Below are 17,106 nucleotides of genomic sequence, written 5' to 3' on the forward strand. Positions count from 1 at the left end.
GAGGGAGAAGCAGGCTCCATGCAGGGAGCCCAATGTGGGACTCAATCCGTGACTCACGCCCTGGGCCAAAGGCAGGCACTCAACCGCTGAGCCACCCAGGCGTCCCTGTGGAGTGTTTTAAAATCAGCTACATTTTTTTTGGAACTGCCTGGTTGTTTATATATGAAAGTATAACATTTATTCTTTTTTTAAAAAAAGATTTTATTTATTTATTCATGAGAGACACCGAGGCAGAGATACAGGCAGAGGGAGAAGCAGGCTCCCCGCAAGGAGCCTGATGCAGGACTCGATCCCGGATCCCAGGATCACACCCTGAGCCGAAGGCAGACACTCAACCACTGAGCCACTCAGGCGTCCCAACGTTTATTCTTTTTTTTTTCCCAACATTTATTCTTAATAAACATGTCTAGCTGTTTTCTTTGAAGACAAGCCTAATCCATACTTCAATTCTGCTGGAAATAATTTTATTTATTATTAATAATGGGAACTCTGGTTAGCTTTTTGTGAAGTAAATCTTAAATAATGAACTTTCCTAGTAACGCTTCATTTATCAAGTAGATGACTGTAAGACTGAAAGCAAATAGTGTGTTCTTCTCAGTATAGGTTATTACCCATTGTAAAATCTGGTGGTTTAAGCAGTCAGAAGTTATAGAAGAGCAGTTAGATTCTTAGCAGAGATGACCAGCTTTTGTATTCTATATTGATGAGTAATTAATTGTATTCTATGTAAAGTTATTTAATTGTTGTCACTCTTGATGTTTTTAAGTTTAATCTGTCACATATATTGCTTCTTTCTTTATTTAGTACACAATATTATCTCTGCAATTTAAAAAGTATGCAACTACAAATTCTTAATCCTTGGTAATTTTAGTCTTATTTAAACCTTTTTTCCTAGATGTAAAAAGAAAAATTAGGTTTCATGTCTGGCTTCCTTTCTGCAAGTTCTTAGTTTTTGGTATATTTCAAGTATCTTATTTCAGCCACTTTTACTAAGTGTAAAAAGGTAATTTAGATTTTATTGCTGTATCAGTTCTTGAAAACTGTGCTTTCCTTTTTCTTTAAACATAGGGTTTGAAAAATAAGACCCAACCCATTAGGCCAATGACCAGAGTTCAGCACCCTAATGGGAGTTTAATACCTTTCTGGGTGTCTGTTGTTAAATCAGAAAGTTTCTAGATTTCCTCCTATACTATGTTTAATTATGTTTGCAGTCATTATATTTTTTTATTCTTATTTTAATCCTCTTCATTTTTTATTCTAGGCTTATTGCTCACCCTTATTTCCGTTCCCTTGTTCCAGATGAAATCTTTTGTGCCTTTGCTGTTTCTTAAATCCATTATTCCCCAAAGCATCAGATTTCAGGAACTATAGTTTTATATTTCATTTGCTACACGTTTACATTTCTTTGGAGTGAGTGGTTTTGTTTGTATCGGACAAACATGCTTTTTTTCTCTTTTTTCGGACAAACATATTTTTTGATGTGACATGTGTGGATTTTGGAGGGTAGGGGCTGGGATTTAGAGGAATAAAGGTTAGAATCTTGCTAGAATGTTTCTATTTTATATCTGACTGCCTTCAAAAATGATTTAAGGCAGCATATTTACCAGTAATGATTGGGAGCTTGAGTAAAAAGAGTTTTATTTAAGAGACTTATAAAACTATGTAGAGTATGATACAAATAGTTGCATGTGAAGTGAAATATAAAATAATTAATACTTAATGCATTTCTGGTAGTGCATTTCAAAGAGATGGAATAAAATAGAGCTTATCCTGGGGGCACCTGGGTGGCTCAGTGGTTGAGCATTTGCCTTAGGCTCAGGGTGTGATCCCGGGGTCTTGGGATATAGTCCCACATCGAGCTCCCCACGGAGAGCCTGCTTCTCCCTCTGCCTATGTCTCTGCCTCTTTCTCTGTGTCTTTCATGAATAAATAAATAAATTCTTTAAAAAAATAGAGCTTATTCCAAACTTTAAGTAGTGATTTAACACTTCCCTATTTATGTTTCTATCCCAGCACCTATACAGAGTACTTATTTAGTAAACAGTCCTTGTTGAATCAGTTACTGCTTCCTATGTGCAAAGCTGGACAGATGCCATGGGCATATAGAGATCACTTAGGCCTTGCCCCTAAGGTGCTTAGATTCTAGTTAGGTTCATGAAATTAGTAGTTTGTGACCAACATTTTTTAAGACATAAAATAGAAAATAATTGGAGAATATCACATATAGTAATAAGTATAGTTTCTTGAAGATTCTGTTTCAATTACATAAATCTATGTATAATAGCTTGTGACATGAAGTGCATTTTTTACTGTGGCTTGTCAAAAAACTTTGGAAGCCCCTGTTTTAGGCACATATGACTGCTCCAAACAAACCTTGCTTTAAAAAGTAAGGAAAGCAGAGTGTTTAGATCAAGGTGTGTGTGGAAGATTATAAATAGACATCAGACTAAAATGGTAAGATTGAGCCTTGAATGCCATGCTGAAAGGTGGGGAAGGTAGAAAGGGTTTATTGGATGAGGTGAATATATACTTAATATATTCATCCTATTAGAAGCCCAAAAAGTATTACAGAACATGTAGTGAAAGTTTTACTTCCCCTCTACCCTCCTTTGCATTCAGCTAGTTCCTCTATCCACAAACATTATTAGTTTGGGGAGTATCTTTTCCAGCAGTGTTTTATTTATTTAATTAATTTTTAAAAGAGGTGGAGTTCTGTGTAAGGCAGGAGGGAGACCCTGGACTTTTTTTTGAGAACCTGGACTTTTTAATAAGATTTTATTTATTCATGAGAGAGGCAGAGACATAGGGAAAGGGAGAAGCAGACTCCCCACACGAAGCCTAATGGGGGACTTGATCCCAGGACCACGACCTGAGCCAAAGTCGGACGCTCATCCACTGAGCCACCCAGGTGTCTGGGCCAGCCAGGTACCACCAGGTCTGCTGTTTCCTGGTGAGGTGCAGTCCTTTGTATTTTTTAATACCTATTATGGGATTTCTCCATAACAGTACTTAAGGAGCTTGATGAAAGGTTGTCAAGGAAGGGAAATTACTAGATCTGGTCTATGTATGTTAAGACTCATAAAGGCTAACTAGAGAAACAGAGCGTTCTGTTTCAATTTGACTTTCAAGACTCCCTTTCCTGCTTTTCTTGCTTAAATTACTCTCCAGCTAAACATGGGAGAGATTGTATGCATATAAAGCCCAGCTTACTTCTCTATTTCTCATTATTCCCACTAGCTCTTCATCCATTTTCCTCTAGTCTTTGGGATTTCACATTTTTGCCTCTGTTCAGGAAGCCTTTCCTGACTTGCTCCTGTCCTAAAGAGCCTGGCTTAGGGCCTTTGCCCCTATGCTTATTGTCATCATAGCATCTAACGCAGTGTTTTGTAATTCTATGTTTTCTGGCCAGTTTTCTGCTTACACTATAAGCCCCTTCTATGTACATTGCTAGTTTTAAGTATGTTTTTTTTCGAATATTTGCCATATTGCCTGATTCAAAGCCCCCAAAGCATTAAAAGAGTATGTGGATACATGAGCACATGGACTCTTTTTCTCATTAAAGAGAATTGGGGGATGGGATATGCACAAATATAGAATTTTTTAAAAAAGGATATATAGTATTGACTGATAAATCAGTGTGTTATGATTGGTGGATAGTGCCCGGTTGAAACAGTTAAGGAAAGCTTATTGGAAGAGGTGGGACCTACCTGAGTAGTAAGGGAATATGGTATTTTGTGCTAGAAGATAAATAAAGAGAAACACAGCAGAATGGAATGGGAGATACAGGACTTGGAGAAGTACTGGAAGTGGGAAATGTGGATAAGATAAAGTACAAAGACAGAATCTAAGCAGGGAAATGAGAAGTGTTGAGAAAATGAGTCATTCAAGAGGAACATGAGATACAATGAAAAGAATACTAAAGAAGGAAGGGGGAGAGTCCATAGAGATCCAATGTGAACAGAAGGGCTCATGAAACAAGCATAAATACATCCTTTAGGTATTTGTGGCCTAACCCAAGGCCCCATGGAAAGTGGCCAAGGGAGACTCAGCTTTCTTATTCCTCTTAGCTATTGGATCTAATTGGCCTGCTGTTTCCTGGTGAGGTGCAGTGACTTTCCTGCAAGGATATAAGTGGTTTTCTTTGAGCTTTCTTTTCATTTGCTAATTTATTTACTGGACCTGCCTGCTGGGAATGTGACTTCCAAGTACATATTTATAAAATTCCACTCCAACCTACAGAACTTGGATGCTCCCTTAGAGTCAATTTTAATGGATTTTCTGCCTTTTCTTGTGGTGAAGAAGGAATCCTGGTGTTATACTTAAGTCATTACTAGTTGGAATTGTAGATTATATCAGAGTTCATCCAAAGAGTTTTACCATGCCTGTTGTTTTAAAATTGAAAGTCTTTGATATACATAACTGGAAACTCATTGAAATCTGAAGTCTTTCCTTTCGGGATCTGAGTATAAAAGAAAAGACCAATTCAACTATTAGAATGAAGTAAAAATAGTTATTTCTGTTTTAATTGATGTTTGCTTAATTGTACAAATTTTAAAACCTCTATTTAAATATTCATAAACTGAAATATTGGAGAAAAATAAGAAAAATACTTGGTGTCTGCATCATACTCCTTATATAATACTGCTAGCAATAATCCATTGTTCTATTTAGGAAAACCAAAGAAAGTATAAATAAGTTCTAATTCAATGGTGAATCCATCTGATAAACAATTGTGAAACTGTTTTTTAAACTCAAAGTGAGATTCTAAACTTATAAAAATAGTTAACATTTTCAAGAACAAGACAACATTTACATGTAGTCGTTGTTGTAAATTGGATGTCTCCACAGGGTAGAACTTGGCTTGATTCCCTCCATCCTTAACCTGAACAGCCATTATATTAGTGGGGTGGGTTTTTTTTTTTGTGCATCTATTATGAAAAAGTTCACTTGCATTCATATTTTGTTATTTTAGTTTGTGTTTTAAATGGATAAATAACCCTTTTTAATAAAAGTATTAAAATAAGAATTTGATGTAAATAATCAGTGACTATTTTCTCTTTAAGCAAGTATATGTTTAATCTTGCAGGCTGTAGAAAATCTCTGTTCTTACAAGATTTCTGCAAACTTGTACAAACAGCTGAGACAGATTTGTGAAGATCACATCAAAGCACAAATTCATCAGTTCAGAGAATATCCTTTTAAAAACTCAAAATACTGTATTTTTATCTGTTGCCTCCTTCCCTATCCCTCACCATTTAACCCAACTTGAAATGGAATGCCTGTGTTTTGTAGATTTGTTATATTGTTCCTTACCTTTCTGGAGAAAGAAGAAAGGAGTTTTTGACTTTTCAACCTTAATTAGGTTCCATATCTACATTGTGGTATTAGTGAATATAACATATCCTTATGTCTTTACTCTTTTTGTCCTAACAAATTTCCATTTAGGGAAAAATCATCTTCTAAGGGAAATCATAAACAGCATAATGCTCATTTAATGTGTAAGACTTGTTCTAAAAAGTATTTAGTCGAACCTAAAATTTTTTACAGTTTAAGAAAGAGCATTTTGTTTTATAGCTAAGTGCTGTTTAGTTTAATTAGTGTGTAATACTCCATATTTAAGACAAATAAGCTCTTACATTGCTTGTATTACTTGTATTAAGCACTTAAAAATATCCTTGACATACTTCATGGATTCATTGGATAGTGTTCTTTTTCTAAAGAAGATTGATAAATGCTGGCAAAATCATTGCAGACAAATGGTAAGCTGGAAAAAGTATTGCATTTATTTATTGTAGTTAAATAAGTTTCTTCAAATACGTGGATATTAGTTTTAAAAGCTTTGCAGTGTGGGGGAATTGCCTTGATGTCTGCTCTTGTTCTGAATTGAAAACTAATTGTGGTTAAGTTTTCTATTTTTAAACTGTGAGTTACAGGGAAACCACCATTTTAGAATGACTTGTACCTTAGGATCATTTTTATTTTTGTCACACTTAACCAACAAGTACCTCGTTTAGAAAAAAACGTACATTTTTGTGTGTTGGTTTTGATGGATGTCCCGCCCACCTACTTGATTGCCCTGTGAAGGTGCCTGATGGTCCTGCATTTTAGTTTATTCAGAATTCAGCCTTATCCTTTCTCCCTAATCTGCTATTAATTTTATATCTTATGTTCCGCAAAGTAAAAATCTTAAAATCCTTCTATCCAAAGCCATACATGTACTTCACCCTGAATGAGCACTGCTACTGAGGAAGAATTGTATGTGTGTCCCCTTAATTCCCTGTTTTTATTTTCAGTTACTTTTCAAGTTGCAGAGAAGTCACAGAACCATTTTAAGTATCCCTTTTCTAAAAACGACAGCAAGGATTAAGAAAATAGAATAGTTTAATAAAAATGGTATGGGCACATTCTCAGGCAGATTTCTTTATCGGTATGTAGTAGTCTAGTATATTTAAAAGCGAATCCTGTGATTTTATTCTTATTTTATCAGGAGCAAATATATCAGCTTAACAAAATGTAAAAATTGATTTCTTTTTCATTGACAGATCATGATCAGGAGCATTTTTTTATTTCTGGATAGAACTTACGTTCTTCAGAATTCAATGCTACCCTCCATTTGGTAAGGATGCCAAAAAATAATTATGAAAAGATTTGTTACAAATCATAGTCAAATCTTAATTACAGGGATCCCTGGGTGGCGCAGGGGTTTAGCACCTGCCTTTGGCCCAGGGCGTGATCCTGGAGACCCGGGATCGAATCCCACGTCGGGCTCCCGGTGCATGGAGCCTGCTTCTCCCTCTGCCTGTGTCTCTGCCTCTCTCTCTCTCTCTCTCTCTGTATGACTATCATAAATGAATAAAAAAATTAAAAAAAAATCTTAATTACACTAATGGAAAGAGAGTAAGTGATACTGTGAATATTCTCCTAAAAACTCAAATTTGGCTTCTAGACTTGTATATATAACAAATTTACCTTCTTAATTATGTTTTGCCTATTCTAATATTGGAGATAACTAACATTCCCTGAGCACGTAATAACTTAATGAAGAAGTTTTTTTGTTAGCCAAGGGGGTTAAAGTCTATTCTGGATTGTCTATGTGTGTGCATTATTTTTTTGCTTATCAAGAGTTTGCTATTATCTGTTAACATGGCTGTGGAAAATTCCACATATACGCAAAAATAGAATAGTATAATGAGCTCTTTCCCCACCTTATGCCTAGCATCTACCTACAGTAATTATCAGAGAGTTTACTGATTTTTGAGTACTGAAGCCAGATGACAAATGACCAATTAAGCCTTCGTTACCAGAACAGTGAAAACCATTTTATATCTTTGAACTAATTTTGTCTCTTCATTTGACCAAGGAAGAAATTCACCAAAGGAAATAATACAAGAAAACTTAGTTATGGAGGAAGACAGGACTTTAGCTTCAGTTCTCATTAAAGACTAAATGAGTTTCCTGTATGCTTTAATTATAATAATGTTATATAAAATTAAATGTGTGGATTTTATCTTTTTACAATTGCTGCTTCAAATCTGGAGCCCTAATTAACATGTGGTGAGAAGTTAAGCAGGCCTCTTTAGAAGTGGTATTGTTGTCAATTAATTTTAATTATACATATTTTTGTTTTAGGGACATGGGACTGGAGTTATTTAGGGCTCATATTATAAGTGATCAGAAAGTCCAGAATAAGACAATTGATGGCATTCTTCTCTTGATTGAGAGGGAGAGAAATGGTGAAGCAATTGATAGAAGTTTACTCCGAAGCCTTTTAAGCATGCTCTCTGATTTGCAAGTAAGTTTAACTTCACTTACAAGCTGATTACTATTCCTAGTTTATGTTTAAAAACCAAATTCATAGTGTAGTTCATGTGGAGGATTTAATATTTATTGAGTAAATGAACTTTTTAATTTTGATCCCTCCTCCCAGATTTATCAGGATTCTTTTGAACAACGATTTTTGGAAGAAACCAACCGGCTCTACGCAGCTGAAGGCCAAAAATTAATGCAGGAAAGAGAGGTATTGAAAAATCATGATTAATAAATCCATTGTGTCTCACAATAGACCTTACTTTATAAAACATAAGCTTCCCTTTGCACTTAACTTCCCAACATTGTGATACTTTTCTCTCACTTAGGTATTCCTTTCTTTTCTCTCTTAAAGGCCAGAATTCTGGATCATAAGCTCCCTATAATTTTACATATCATTCAACCTTGTCACAGTTGACAGGGCTGCTCCCGGGATCTTTTGGACTTGACATTTTCTGAAAGATTCATGGGGAGGAAAACAATAATATAAAAAACTATCTTTGTAGGTTCCTGAATATCTTCATCATGTTAACAAACGTCTAGAAGAAGAAGCAGACAGACTTATTACTTACTTAGATCAGACCACCCAGTAAGTATTATATGCTCAGCCTAATATACTTTAACCATTGTTGTTGAATCACTTAAGGCACTTTCAGCATCCTCAAACCTGTTAGTACCTATTTGCAGGTGTGAGTTGAGATTTTTTAACAATTGTTTTCTTAATGTGAACTTCATTTTCCTTAGATTTAATCAAGGATTGTATGTGTTTAGGATGTAATTTGAAAATAGCATTAGAGGGGCACCTAGCCGGTTTAGTTGGTAGAGGATGTGACTCTTGATCTCAGGGTTATGAGTTCAAGCTCCATACTGGGTGTAGAGCTTGCTTTTTTTTAAAATGAAAAAAAAAATAGTACTAGAAGCTGATGTGATCTTTGAAATCTTAAGGCTGATTAAAATTCAGTAGATGTTTGGAGGAGAAACTGTTTCTGTGCTTTCCTAAATATTATCAACCAAGGAGTTTCTATAAGTAGCATAGATAACTACCTTCCTAATTAAAGCAGAGAAACTTTGAAAAAGCCAGCCACAGCAAGACCATAGAAATACTTAGTGATGTAAATCAAATTCTGAAATAATGCACTTTTCCTTCTTATGGTGTAAGTAGAGTAACTCTGAGCACCAATACATTTAAACATAGGATAGGAATATTGGAATTAACTTGAAACAAGCTATTTGAGGGGTGCTTGGGTGGCTCAGTTGGTTAGGCATCCAACTCTTGATTTTGGCTCAGGTTATGCAAGATTTTAGAGTTGTGAGATGGAACCCCAAGTTGGGCTCAGGCACTGGGTATGGAGCCTGCTTGGGATTCTTTCTTCCCTCTGACTCCTCCATCTTTTTAATTTTTTTTTAAGATTTAATTATCCATTTTATAGAGAGAGAACTGAGGGGAGAGGGAGAGAGCAAATTGCAAGCAGATTCCCTGCTGAATGTGGAGCCTGATGCAGGGTTTGATCCTATTAGCCCAAGATCATGACCTGAGCTGAAATCAAGAGTCAGATACCTAACCAACTGAGCCACCCAGGTGCCCTGTTGCTCTCTGTAAAAAAAAGAAAAAGAGCAGCAGAAGCAAGCTATTTGATCCCCCCCCTTAAAGGCTTTAAATTTTCAGTAGAGTTTAGGCACCTGGATGGCTCAGTCGGCTAAGCATCTGCCTTTGGCTCAGGTTATGAGCCCAGGGTCCTGGGATTGAGTCCCACATCCGGGCTTCTTGCTCATCAGGGAGCCTGCTTTTCCCTCTCCCTCTGCCTGCTGCTCCCCCTGCTTGTGCTCTCTCTGTTAAAAAAATAAATAAAATCTTAAAAAGTTTTTTCAACAAAATCAAATGTCAGTAATTCTAAACTTTTTTTCCTTGTAGGAAGTCATTAATTGCTACTGTAGAAAAACAACTTCTAGGTGAACACTTAACAGCAATTCTTCAGAAAGGTAATTGACCAATTTATAAATAAAGAGATCACTTTTAAAATTGTAGCTGCAAACAAGTGAAAAAAATAATTCTTAAGGATTGCCCTTTTAAGAAGCTTGATACTAAATAAAATAAAAATAAATAAATAAAAATTAAAAAAAGCTTGATACTTTGTGGCTGCTTTTCTGAGAATGGACCCAACCCTTTTTCCCTATTCATCATGGTAAACTTTGAGGAGATACTCATTGACTTGACTTAAAGATACAGTAACTGAGAATGAGAGGAGTCCACTAACACCAGTAAAAAAAACAAAAAATAAAAACAACAAAACAGTGGGAATGTGGGAATTGTTGACTTAATATGTAAGACTACGATAGAAAAAAGAATTTTTCTTTACACTAAAGTGTATTCATTCATAGCATATAAAACCAAGCACTTTCCCCTAATCCCAAGTGATCTAACGGGTAAGCCCTGAATTTTACTTTGACAGTGCCAGAAATAGACAAAAGTTTTACCTTTTCCAACCATTTTTTCTTTTGTATAAAATGGATATATTAGAACTTTAACACAGTTACACTATTATTTCATTTTGAAAATCAAATACTTGAGACTTTTATTCAAACTTGGCCTATTAATGCATGGTTTTTGAAATACCATAGACCATATCCAATACTCTGAAATACGGTTATGTATACTAATTAGTGTCAAATGTAATATGGCTACTTGCATATATGAGTGAGTTATTTGTAATGTGTATTTAAGTAAATCAGTTTTTATAAATTGGTTTATATATCTCATCTGCCATGCTAAATGGCACAAACCATTACACAGTTGTTTTTGTATTTATATAAGCTTAAAGCTCCCTATATTTACTTTTCATTTGGAAAGGTGATTTATCTATTTGGATTTAATAGAAAACAAATCTTTATATTAAATTTTATAGACTAGTAATAGTTTATACCGGTATCACAATAATAATTTAACTTAATTTTCATTAAAATGTCTGATGTTTTTGTTCACGATTTTTAATGCCTCAATGTTTGAAAATTCAGGTTTAAATAACCTCCTTGATGAAAACCGAATTCAAGATTTATCTCTCCTGTATCAGCTCTTCAGTAGAGTTCGAGGTGGAGTTCAGGTTCTCTTGCAACAGTGGATTGAGTATATTAAGGTATTGACAATTAACCTGTGGGGTTTTTTTCTTGTGTCTTATAAATCTATACACTCAGTACATATCAGCAAGCATTTATTACATGTTAGATTCAGGTTTTTTTAAGTAATGAGAGTTTTGAGGGCAGTCAAACTAAGAATGATAGCTATGTAACAGATCAGCAATAAAAGTTATTTTATTGAGGTGATTTCTATGTGTGTGGGGGGCTTTTTTTGGGTCCCAAATCTCCTTCCTTTCTTCAGTTTTACACTGAAGCCAGATGGCCATTTAAAAAGAAAAATTCAGGGATCCCTGGATGGCTCAGCGGTTTAGTGCCTGCCTTCGGTCCAGGGTGTGATCCTGGAGTCCCGGGATTGAGTCCCACATCAGGCTTCCTGCATGGAACCTGCTTCTCCCTCTCCCTGCATCTCTGCCTCTCTCTCTTTCTGTCTCTCATGAACAAATAAATAAAATATTTAAAAAAAATAAAAGAAAATTTCAAACCTGACTTCTTTAGAAGTAGGGACAAAAGCCTAGAGACTCATAATATTATGATACTGTATACCTAGTGAGTCATTCCTTATTTTGTGATTATAGATGAATGATTATCAGTCTGGATGTTTTATCACTTTATTTTTCTTTTCATGATTTCAAAAACAGCTTTGTTTTATTATTTTGAGATTTAAAAATATGTGTACCTACTTAAAATAAGATTTGGGAATTGTTTTCATCAGAGTTAATTCAGTTCTACTCAAAAGTGGTCGTTTTTGTTTTTTAGGCATTTGGCAGCACTATTGTAATTAATCCTGAAAAAGATAAGACCATGGTTCAAGAATTGCTGGATTTTAAAGATAAAGTTGACCATATAATTGATATTTGTTTTCTGAAAAATGAAAAATTTATTAATGCCATGAAAGAAGCATTCGAAACATTCATTAACAAAAGACCAAACAAACCTGCTGAACTTATAGGTATTTTTCCAGTCTTTTTTTTCCATCTATTTAATGTTCTTTTATTCATAAAATTTCAGTCAGTTTGAAATTTTGACAAGGTTGTAGTTTAACACCTCATATATTTGGGGTTGCTTATTAGGTGGTAGTTTCTAAGAACCTAGATATAAGGAATAAGTCCTTCGAGGTAAAGAACATCTCAAGTTTATATGTCAAACATAATGTTCTTTCTTTGTAAGATAATACATTGAACCCTATTTACTTTTATTTATACTAAGCTTGATACCTGTTTTTTAAGCCTATAGCAATTTAGAGATGGGGCAGGATGCTACGTCCAGAGGCCCACACTTAGTGCTACAAGAAAGGGTAGCAAGAAATTACAGTTGCTACTGAGAAAGGAAAACTGTCCAGGACAAAAATAAGCCTAATAATCTGGGCCCATTTAGTGTAAGGCTCTGACATATGGCAGTGTTTCTTAGATTTCCCCACCAAACTACCCTTTAATGTCAGAAGGAGAGGTATCCTGTGGTGAAGTTTTAGGGTCTTCTGCCAAAAGGATGAATTTCATTGGTCTACTACTTATCCTTAAATTTTTTTGGCAGATTTTGCCTTTTACTCTGTGATGTATCTGGTTTGTTTTAATAAGTAGTTTTTTAAGATTGGAGAACATAAGTGTAAAATGGACACTCCAGAATACATGCCAGGTCTTTCAGTGGCTTTTTTGAGGTGTAATTGACAATACAGTATTATATTAGTTTCAGATGTGCAACATAGTGATTCAATATTTGTATACATTGTGAAATGGTCCCCGCAGTAAGCCTAGTTACCATCTGTTCCCTTACAGTTATTATGGTATTTATGGACTATATTCCCTGTGCTGTACTTTACATCCCCATGATTTACTTATTTTATAACTGACTTTGTACTTCTTTATCCCCTTCACCCATTTTGGCACCGCCTAACCCCCCTTCCCTTGGCAACCACCAATCAGTTCTCTATATTTGAGTCTGAATTTTGTTTTGTTTTGTTTTTTAGGTTCCACATATAAGTGAAATCACACAGTATTTGTCCTATTTCTCTGCATTTTACCTAGTGTAAAAACACTTAGGATCTATGTTAACACAGATGGCAAGATTTCATTCTTTATGGCTGAGTAGTATTCCACTACACCCACACCCACGTACACCTTTCCTTATTCATCCACTGATGGACACTTAGATTGTTTCCCTATCTTAGATATTATAAATAATACTGCAATGAACATAGGGGGCATATGTTTTTGAATTAGTGTTTGCATTATCTTTGTAGTGTAATTGTTGAATCATGTGGTAGCTCTATTACTTTTTTGAGGGACCTCCATAATGTTTTCCATGGTGGCTGCACCAATTTGCATTCCCACCAGCAGTGCACAAGAGTTCGCTTTTCTCCACATTCTCACCAACACATTTTTTCTTTTCAATACTAGCGATTCTGACAGATGTGAAGTGATATCCCATTATGATTTTGATTTCCATTTCCCTGTTGATTAGTGATATTGAGCATCTTTTCATGTGCTCGTTGGCCATCTGTATGTCTTTGGAAAAATGTCTATTCAGATCGTCTGCCAATTTTTTAATTGGATTTTTTGTTACTGAGTTGTAGGAGTTCTTTATCTATTTTAGGTATTAACCCCTTATTGCATGTATGATTTGCAAATAACTTCATTCTGTCTTTTCCCAAAAAAAGGTTGCCTTTTCATTTTGATGGTTTCCTTTTCTGTGCAGAAGCTTTTTAGTTTGATGTCCTGTTTGTTTATTTTTGCTTTTGTTGCTCTTGGATTTGGAGTTAGATTCAGAAAAAAAAAATTGCTAAGACCTATGTCCAGGAGCCTACACCCTATGTTTTCTTCTAGGAGTTTTATAGTTTCAGGTCTTCATACATCCATTCAAGTCTCTAATCCATTTTGAGCTAATTTTTCTGTATGATATAATATCATGGTCCAGTTTTATTCTTTTGCATGTGGTTGTCCAGTTTTTCCAATACCATTTATTGAAGAGACCCCTTTTTCCCAGTGTATATTCTTGCCTCTTTTGGCATAGATTAATTAACCACATAAGCATGAGTTTATTTCTGTGCTCTCTATTCTGTTCTATTGATAGATATGTATGTTTTTATGTTAATACTATACTCTTTTGATTACTATAGGGTTTTTTTTTAATATGGAATGCTTCATAAATTTGCATGTCATCCTTGCAAGGGGCCACGCTAATCTCTGTATCCTTCCAATTTTAGTACATGTGCTGCTGAAGTGAGCACTGATTACTGTAGTTTTGTAGTATAGTTTGAAATCAGGGAGCATGATACCTCTGGCTTTTTTTGTCTTTCTCAAGATTAGCTATTCGGGATCTTTTGTGGTTCCATACGTATTTTTAAATTACTTGTCCTAGTTTTGTGAAAAACGCCATTGGAATTTTGATAGGGATTACATTGAATCTGTAGATTACTTTGGGTAGTATGGACATTTTAACAATAGCAATTCTTCTGATCCATGAGCACAATATATTTTTCCATTTATTTTTGTATCACCTTCAGTTTTTTTCATCAGTATCTTATAGTTTTCCATGTACAGGTCTTTCACCTCCTTGGTTAAATTTATTTTTAGGGGGTCCCTGGGTAGCTCAGTCAGCTAAGCAGCTGCCTTTGGCTCAGGTCATGATCTCATGGGTCCTAGGATACAGCCCCACATCTGGCTCCCTGCTCAGCGGGGAGTCTGCTTCTATCTCTCCTCTGCCCCTCCTCCCGCTTGTGCTCTGTCTCTCAAATACATAGATAAAATCTTTTCTAAAAATTTATTTTTAGGTATTTTATTTATTTTTTTAAGATTTGTTTATTTGAGAGTGAGAGGTGGGAACGGGGAGAAAGAGAGAGAGAGTCTCAAATACACTCACTCTTCGCTGAGTGCAGAGTCCAACACAGAACTTGATCTTATGACCCTGAGAACATGACCTGAGCCAAAACCAAGAGTTGGGACACTTAACCAACTGTGCCATCCAGGTGCCCTGGTATTTTATTCTTTTTGATGCAGACATAAATGGGATTCTTTTTGGTTCTCTGATAGTTCGTTATTAGTGTATAATGTATTTTGTATTCTGCAACTTTACTGAATTCATTTATTCTAATAGTTCTTCCATGGAGTCTTTAGGATTTCTATAGTCTTTAGTCTATAGCGTCATGTCATGTACAAACAGTGACAGTTTTACTTCTTCCTTTCTACTTTGTATGCCTTTTATTTCTTTTCTTATGTAATTGATGTGACTAGACTTCCAGTAATGATGTTGAATAAGATTGGGGATAGTTGGGACGCCTGGATGGCTCAGGGCATGATCCCGCCGTCCTGGGATCAAGTCCCACAGTGGGCTTCCTGCATGGAGCCTGCTTGTCCCTCTGCCTGTCTCCGCCTCTCTCTCTGTGTCTCTCATGAATAAATAAAATCTTAAAAAAAAAAAGATTGGGGATAGTGGGTATCCTTGTCTTGTTCCTGATCTTAGAGGAAAAGCTTTTAGCTTTTCATTGTTGAGTATATTAGTTGTGGGTATGTCATTTATAGCCTTTATTTTGTTGAAGTATGTTTCTGCTATACCCACTTTGTTGAAAGTTTTTGTCTTAAGTGGATGTTGAATCTTGTCAAATGGTTTTTCTACATCTGTTGATGATCATATGATTTTTATCTTTATTTTGTTAATGTGGTGTATCATGTTGATTGGTGGATGCTGAATCATCCTTTTATCCCCAGAATAAATCCCACTTGATCATGGTGTATGATCCTTTTAATGTATTGTTGAATTCAGTTACCACATCCAAACTCCCCAGTGTATGCTAGCAGGCTGTATGGAAACTGCAGTGATGGTGTCCTCCAGCACCTTAATCTCTAGGGAACATATTAGCTATATCCTGCCCCTCCAGCTGATAATGCCCCCAGATCAGCAAGTGTATCTTTCACATATAGCCTAGGTGCTTTTCAAACTGCTGTTTTTTCACTGCGTCTTAGAGTGAGCCAGGCCGCAAGAGCCTCAAGAGTGGAATCTTCATTTCCTACAGCACTTTGGGATCCCCGGAAATCAGTTCTGTTGGTTATTTAAGTCAGATGTTCTAGGGGCTCATCTGTGGTGCAGATCACTGGGGCCAGGGTGCCTAAAGTAAGGCACTAACCCCTTATTCGTTGAAGAGAAGCACCTGTCTGGTGAAATCTTTCCCTTTTGTGTGTTGCTATATCTGTGTCGTCTCTGCCTCTCTTACCCATCCTAATGTGATCCTTTTATCTTTCGTTGTGAAGAAAAGATCATCTAGTTTTAAGATGTTTTTCAAAGGGAAATGTTCCATGTAGCTGTAGCTGGGGTGTGTTTATGGGAGAAGGTGAGTTCAGGCTCTTCCTATGCTGTCATCTTGGACCTCCCTCCCATCTTCAGTGGCTTTGATGACTCTAGCATGGTTCTGTATACACTGCCTCCCCCAGGATACCTATACCACATTTTAATAAGCATCAGGATAGTGGAAGTAGAAAGTACATTAGACTGAGAGCCAGCAGACTTGGGTTTGAGTTCAGGCTCTGGTATTTATTAGTTCTGTGACATTGAATAAGTCACTTGATATCCTTGACTTTGGAGACTTTTAAAAATGCATGGATATCTCTGAAGCATTGCAAAACTCAGTATATACTCCTATTTTGGTATATATAGTGCCTAGTACCTTATGGATACTCATGATCACTAAATATGATCACTAAACAATGAACTTTCCCCCCCCCACTTTAGCTAAGTATGTAGATTCAAAGCTTCGCGCAGGCAACAAGGAAGCTACAGATGAAGAACTTGAAAAAATGTTGGATAAAATTATGATCATATTTAGATTTATCTATGGTAAGTATTTTTGTTTTAAAATTCTTCTTTTAAAACAGCACTCAGCAGAGAAACTATCAAGTATAATTAACCTGGAAGGAGTATATTTGGGAGTTAGAGTTAGATATTTAAAACTGTATTATATTTGTTGCATTTAATTCATTAGGGTACTTAAGGAATATTACTTAATTGCCTTCTGCTTTGACTTTTCCACTTATTAAGAGCCTTTATTTTTGCTACTTGTTTTAATTTCTGTTGATGCTAAACTCATCAGCTGACTAAAATTTTTTAAAGACAAGGTAATGGCAGTCTTAATTTTTTACAGCAAAGAACTTTTGAAATGTCCAGCATATCTACTCCTAATGT

The 17,106-nt window shown here is 35.6% G+C and overlaps 1 protein-coding gene and 1 non-coding gene across 8 annotated transcripts in view; one reads left to right on the forward strand and one right to left on the reverse strand.

Annotated features, from left to right (window-relative positions):
* The window catches only part of CUL4B (cullin 4B), a 46,061-nt gene that overhangs the window by 19,097 nt on the left and 9,858 nt on the right, over nt 1-17,106 (forward strand). For all 7 annotated transcript variants that reach the window (XR_013374810.1, XM_077888639.1, XM_077888638.1 and 4 more), the window contains 10 exons: nt 5,087-5,190; nt 5,690-5,759; nt 6,543-6,616; nt 7,630-7,792; nt 7,928-8,017; nt 8,313-8,395; nt 9,719-9,786; nt 10,819-10,937; nt 11,695-11,887; nt 16,657-16,761. Coding sequence is in view for 6 of the 7 variants with exons in the window: in XM_077888639.1 (XP_077744765.1) it covers nt 5,087-5,190; nt 5,690-5,759; nt 6,543-6,616; nt 7,630-7,792; nt 7,928-8,017; nt 8,313-8,395; nt 9,719-9,786; nt 10,819-10,937; nt 11,695-11,887; nt 16,657-16,761 (1,069 nt within the window). In the remaining variant the exon portion in view is untranslated. The remainder of the gene's footprint in view (nt 1-5,086; nt 5,191-5,689; nt 5,760-6,542; nt 6,617-7,629; nt 7,793-7,927; nt 8,018-8,312; nt 8,396-9,718; nt 9,787-10,818; nt 10,938-11,694; nt 11,888-16,656; nt 16,762-17,106) is intronic.
* On the reverse strand, nt 14,059-14,161 carry LOC144309278 (U6 spliceosomal RNA). The gene has a single exon (XR_013375333.1). It is a non-coding gene; the product is annotated as a U6 spliceosomal RNA (small nuclear RNA).

Source organism: Canis aureus, chromosome X (assembly GCF_053574225.1).
Source record: "Canis aureus isolate CA01 chromosome X, VMU_Caureus_v.1.0, whole genome shotgun sequence".
Classification (NCBI taxonomy): Eukaryota; Metazoa; Chordata; class Mammalia; order Carnivora; family Canidae; genus Canis; species Canis aureus.